General features: G+C 38.6%; 1 protein-coding gene across 1 annotated transcript; it reads right to left on the bottom strand.

Moving 5' to 3' along the window:
- Positions 1-529: 529 nt before the first annotated feature.
- On the bottom strand, positions 530-4,250 carry LOC137940969 (GDP-L-galactose phosphorylase 2-like). The gene is made up of 6 exons (XM_068786111.1): positions 3,756-4,250; positions 3,420-3,529; positions 2,985-3,287; positions 2,720-2,905; positions 2,027-2,287; positions 530-1,137 (listed from the first exon to the last, which is right to left on the bottom strand). The coding sequence occupies exons 1-6, from the start codon at positions 3,847-3,849 to the stop codon at positions 796-798; spliced, it is 1,296 nt and encodes a 431-aa protein (XP_068642212.1). The 5' UTR covers positions 3,850-4,250; the 3' UTR covers positions 530-795.
- Between the last annotated feature and the right edge of the window lie 1,772 nt (positions 4,251-6,022).

Below are 6,022 nucleotides of genomic sequence, written 5' to 3' on the forward strand. Positions count from 1 at the left end.
TTAGCTCAGAACCAATTTTTTTACTCTCAAAAGTAAAATAATCAAATTCGTATATTTGTTATCAGTAAAATCTGAGTACTTTTAGTAATCTTTGAGCTTCTTCACTTCACCCATATTTTTTTCTTCTATAGTATTTTCATTATATTGTCTTTTGTAAAAGCTCATAGTATAAGTAAACTTTAGATTTATGCAATATCGACTTTCTTTAAACATGCCAACTTTTATCTTTCTTTCCTTTTTGTGTCCACATTTCTCTTGTTCCTCTGGCCCTTTTGTTCGACATAGGGATTCAATACACCCAAACCTCTCTGAATTTTTTACTTATATAGATAAGAATGATCAATTTTTAGAAAAAGTAAACTTTTTCAATGGATTCTCAAAAGTTACTTATTACCTTCCAACCAACTAAACTATCACACTCCCTTCATCTCTACAATTCGATTTATTATTAAAAAGATTTTCATATTCATTACAAATCTAAACTATCTTTGTAATTGGAGATCAAACTGTGGACAGAAGTAATCCAGCGTTTTCTTCTTTGAACAATAATCGCAAGGCATACATCATTAATGGAAATGGAATTCCAAATTCCAACTTAAGTTCCATTAATCATCCAAACTATCACTGCACATCAGAGAGTTGCCTATAATACAGTGTCCCCTTTGATGCAGTTGTTGCTAAGTATTACCTAGTCCTCTCACAACAGTTTTGGTTCTAACAAGAGAAGAAAGCCAAGTGGACCTAAAGGATGCGGCTCTACACATACCAACTTATATCGGTAGACCAAACCTCTGTTCACTGCAGAACTAGACAGTCTTGAGGAAGACGAGCCGGGACAGGCGGCACAGCAGGCTGAAATAGGGCTTCTTTCTCTTCATCTTCTTCAATCTCAGCTTTTTCCTCTTCTGCTTCTGTAAATCCCATTGCACCCAAGACATACGCCTTTACTTCTTCAAATCTCTCTTCGGAGAGGGACACCTCAGCAAGAAGACTCCATGCATAATCTTCTGATGCCTCCTCATAATCCTTTCTCCTCTTCAACACCATGTGCCCACTGATCTCCCACACTGCAGGGTTCACTTGAGTGTCCAAAAGTTCTTGGCTCACTTCACCAAGTGCCTGTTTCTCAGCATAGCACTGCCCATTTTCCAAAACAAAAAACCATTCATTAGAAAAGATTTTTTTGGTTAAAAAATAAATCATATTCTGGTTAGGGTAAATGAATCATATTTTTAAAGAACAGTTTTATTCTGTCTTAATTCATTTTTATTTACTGATAAGAATAAGAAATTGAAAATTTTTACACAAGGAAGGATCGCAAATCAGTAAAAATCATTTCAATCACAGTCATGCACATGCACAGAATGACATTCTAGTAGATGTACAGCTTTAAATCACTTGGTGCAGATGTTCGCTAACCCAAAATCAAATTTAACAACTCCAGCTTAATTTTTGAGATATGATTCCAACCTCCAGATATCATAACCACATTCCGACCCTTTCACGTAAGAGTGTTAACTTCAATTGGTTTGATTTCTTTCAGTTCTCCTATCAAGGAATATCATACAGATTAAAAATCAGATACACATATGGATGGGATGTAAAATAAATAATTTTATCGGCACCCACTTTTGCAATTATAGGATAGAAAATAAACTTTGATTAGTTTGTTTATCAGTTTATGTTCTGGACTGTCAATTAAAAACCAATTATCCGTATCCTAGATAAATCATATGAAGCCTTTTAAAATAAAAATCAAGTCAAGAGTACAGGTTAAAGGCTAAATGTCTATTAAAAAATCATTGAAGGACACCTTTAGCAAAAAACTGCTACAACTTAATAAGGAAAAACAAAAAGGCAACACAATAGACAATGCAAACGAGTGACTACTGTAACTGATACTAGTGAAATATTGTGGATTTACACAGGATCAATTGTTATAAAAATGTTTTATATTATCACGAATGCAAGAATATCAGCAAAAAAAAAAAAACAAAAAACGTTTTCAGGAACGAGTCAGGTTTACCTGAGGGAAGAGGAAGACCCTTTTGCCAACATCAGCAATGAGCACATTGTAAGGCACGTTATTGTTTTGAAGCCAAAGACAGCCAGCAGAGACAACATCAGCTAAATGTTTAAGAGTCTTGCCCCCTTCAAAGACAAGCCCTCTTACAGGATAGTTCAATAACTTGAATATCTTCACTTCAGTATCATTTATGCCACTCAAATCAGTAATTTGTTGAATGGGGGCTTTCTCAACAGAAAAAGGGACTGATAAATAGTATGCCTGTCACCATTTATTTTGCTATCAGTAATACAGAAAGACAAAGTAATACAACAAAATCCCAGTGGTGGTTTTCCCAATCCAATATGGATCATTCAACTATTGTTGAAGTCAATATCAACAAGATAATTGGGACTTTCCTTTTGATTTGCTTCACATCCTAAGACTCTGATTTTTTTTTTAATGTGAAGTTGGAAGTTTTTGAATGTTATTGAAACTCAATTTCTCTTTTTTTCTCAATAGCTTTGCAAAATTAGACACTTTTAAACATCTATAAAGCCCAACAAAGCATTCCTCATGGAAAAGGCTCCTATAATCATCTGAACTCTAAGCTGTCACTTCAAGTTATTGGTTATCGATCTAGGCAGTGACATTAAGCTTCGTTTAAATATAAATTAGCAAATTATAGAAAATGGATATGAAAAGATAACACACCTGGAAGTGTAGGTGATTAATAGTAGCAAAGGCTCCCAAACTATTGTATCCCAATCTAAAGAATGGATTGGCAGCTTCCACTGCCATCTGAAGAGCCAGCAAGAAGCTCTGATGATCAATCCTTTGTGGCAAGCAATCAAGAACACGAGGAATCAACAGCACATGACCATACTCAATGGGGCTCACCTACAAGAGTTAGAGCATGAAACATGAGAACAAATCTCGAAAAGCACTGTAACAGGCATGTTTTGGCATCTCTGCTTACATTAATAACAACGACACTGGGGGATTCACAAGAACTAGCAGGTGCGTTCGGATAATAATGGGTCTCTCCCTCGTCACTCTCCTGGAACATGAAGAGCACCTCTTCCTGCCCAACCTTGTTAAAATTGAACTTATTCTGGTCAAATGGTTGAAGTACGCGATCGACTCTGAACTCGGTCGGACGTTTCTTAAGGTGGCGACCCTCGTTCAGCTGCGCAATAAAACCATATTCTCCAGGTATAACCTTAGTCTGACATGCGGTAACATCATAGCGGAACAGCCCACGACCCATACACTCCTCCCACTGGCATCACCAAAAGTATTAGTTTCAGCCTCATAAAAAGGAAAGAGCATCAATTTTTTTTTTTTTTTTTTTGAGATAACAATAATAAAATTCTAGGCAATAAAATAAGTAGGAGACAAAGAAAAAAAATACCTGTCCAAGCAGTAGGGTGTTGAGGAAGTAAACCTCTGGATCATCGAAGACAGCTTTAGCTTTGACGGTATCGTTCTCTTTGCCGAAGGCATAAAGCGGTAGCGTCGACACTGGAGAATTGTCCAAATCCAATTCCAATTAAGATTCCAGGTCCCAAAGAATCAATTAACACACTACGAAGAATAAAACGTAAATTGGTTTTAAAAAAATTACCAGGTAGGCAACATTTGCCAAGACAGTTGAATAAAACGTAAATTGGTTTTAAAAAAAATTACCAGGTAGGCAACATTTGCCAAGACAGTTGAATAAAACGTAAATTGGTTTTAAAAAAATTACCAGGTAGGCAACATTTGCCAAGACAGTTGCGGCCGCATCCGCCATCCTCCTGGTAGTTGGAAACAACGGTAGGGACGCGCTTGATGGTCAACATCTTCAGAAACAATGGCGGTCAGGGAAAACTAGGGATGCAAAAACGACGAACTTAAATCAAATTCGGGAGTTACTCTTCCTCTGTCAGCGAAAGATGACGCAGACAAAGGAGGTAAGGGCAAAGGAAAGAAAAGGGCCTCCGCCGGCAAGAAAAAGAAGATCCGAAGGACTTCCCCCTTCGGAAGGCAAAGCTCCCCTGCCACCGTGGGGCGAAGGACTCCTCTTCTCAAGAAGGCGATGTTCCCTCTGACGGAATTGATCCACTTGCAAGCTTTTTAGGTGGTGGAGGTTCCACCCGTTGGCTCCAAATATAGCCGTGATGAATCAATTCAGACAACTGGGTCTTTTGCCCTCCCCCCCCGAGCTCTCTCCCTCTGCCTTGACCTCGTATCGCCTCTCTCGCTCCCGTTCGTCAAACTGAAAGAAGAAGAAGAAGAGAAACTTTAGAGGGACAGGGTGAGTGAATACGACGCCGAACCCTCTCTTTCTTCCAAGTGTTTTTTCAAAACCGTAACGATTTATTTGGAGTTTAGGGAAACCCGGAAACCGCTACGAAATTACAGTCGTTATTAGGCATTTGACGACTCAGGCGAGTCGACTCATATTTTAAAGTCAACTTCATGTGCTAACTAGTTAGAATCGCGTGGGTCCGATAGTGCATCAGGGCGATTCACGGTTCCCCACCCGATTGCCCAATCTGACTCGAAAGATTTGAGGATAAATGGCTGGCTTCCAAGGTGAAAATAGGTCTTCCAAAGCTCTCTTCCTCCCGCATGCCGATTCTCCGATTAAATCCATGTATGTATTTTTATCATAGGGAATCACGCGGTTCAACTCGGACGGGATGACTCGACTCGGTTGTCTGGATATCCGATTAATGGGTTTTGGTTGTCGGGCAGGATTGGAATCCCTCGGGCTGTACAACATTGGACTGATTCCAGAATCCACAGTGAATATTCTCTCATCTTGAATATTCGGTGCGTAACATCTTAGGTAGACCCGCGATGGCAAAGGTCCGCCAAGTGCGGCTGCCTTCGCGGGAAGAGAATATAAAATAAAAGCAAGGAATTACGATATAATTGGAAGTCGGCAATCGTGTTAGTGTGGAGGAGGGGGAGTCCGGGAGAGTCGGTTTCGACATTGGAATGGCTTAACGTGGTGCATGGAGGACCACTGAAGGGGGCCGGGGTCTCTCGTGAAAGAGATTCGACGATCCGTTTCAAGGGGGGTTTCTTGGACTCCCATAAAAACATTATTCTACTGAAAAGACGTGTATTTTGGCCCTTATCTAATAACCAATAAGATGAAGTTCCTTGCATGCAAATAACAAAGTAGTATGTTTGTTTCATAAAGAAGGTGGCATTTGAATTCCACATTATTTTTATGTCACAATTTGGAAGGTCGACAGCATCAATTCAGCTATTTGACTATTAAGGCAAACCTAATGTATTCTATGGAGAAGGTCACTAAGGCAAATGAATTTTAAGGTTACTATCGGAAAATAGTGTATAGGAATATTTTATCTGATATATTTTTTTCTAGATTTAGACAATTGTATTTGATTTATGTGGAGGTTTTATGATAAGTAATAGTAATAGTAATAGTCAAATTGCTAAATTGCAGTTGGACATAAAAAGTGCATATGACACTTTTGATTGTTGAAAGTAACTTTTAGAGTTAACACTGTCCGGCTTATAAATCATAATCTATAGGTAATACTACTTAAAACCCAATAAATTGTTTCCTCAATTTTGTTTAGTGTATTCTTTATTCTTATAATAAGAAGTAGACCTATACCAAGGGAAATTGATACACTTTTTGATAATAAAAAAATGTGGGCAAATGATGAGGGATGTTGATAGTGAAATTAACAAATCATTTACAAATGTATTTGAAGGCTAAGGGGGGGTTAGTCCACAATGAAGTGGGATGAATTCCCCCCGCATTACCTAGTTCATCAAATAATGGCGTTAGTGGAGAAAGAATTGAATTGAAGTGAGATTACATCATTTCATTCACTCAAGAAAAAATAGGGGAAAATTGATTCATACCTATTTTGCGAATCAACCACTTTCCTCCCGCGATGCGTGTTGCGATCCTTCAAAAAAAAATTTCTCCTCCCTCGCTCCCTCTCCTCTCCCTCTCGTCCTCCGTTGCAGAGTACGGGAGGTCGA

Source organism: Aristolochia californica, unplaced genomic scaffold (genome assembly GCF_029961685.1).
Source record: "Aristolochia californica isolate CCGP_79_NKW_82.1479 unplaced genomic scaffold, dmAriCali1.0.hap1 SCAF_9, whole genome shotgun sequence".
In the NCBI taxonomy this organism is placed as follows: domain Eukaryota; kingdom Viridiplantae; phylum Streptophyta; class Magnoliopsida; order Piperales; family Aristolochiaceae; genus Aristolochia; species Aristolochia californica.

Excerpts from the sequence above, each read along its gene's own strand:
- LOC137940969 (XM_068786111.1), bottom strand. The coding sequence starts at position 3,849 with ATGTTGACCATCAAGCGCGTCCCTACCGTTGTTTCCAACTACCAGGAG. Across the intron at positions 2,906-2,984 it reads CCAGTGTCGTTGTTATTAAT|GTGAGCCCCATTGAGTATGG; the intron begins GTAAGCAGAGAT and ends TAACTCTTGTAG. Across the intron at positions 2,288-2,719 it reads TTAATCACCTACACTTCCAG|GCATACTATTTATCAGTCCC; the intron begins GTGTGTTATCTT and ends AAATGGTGACAG.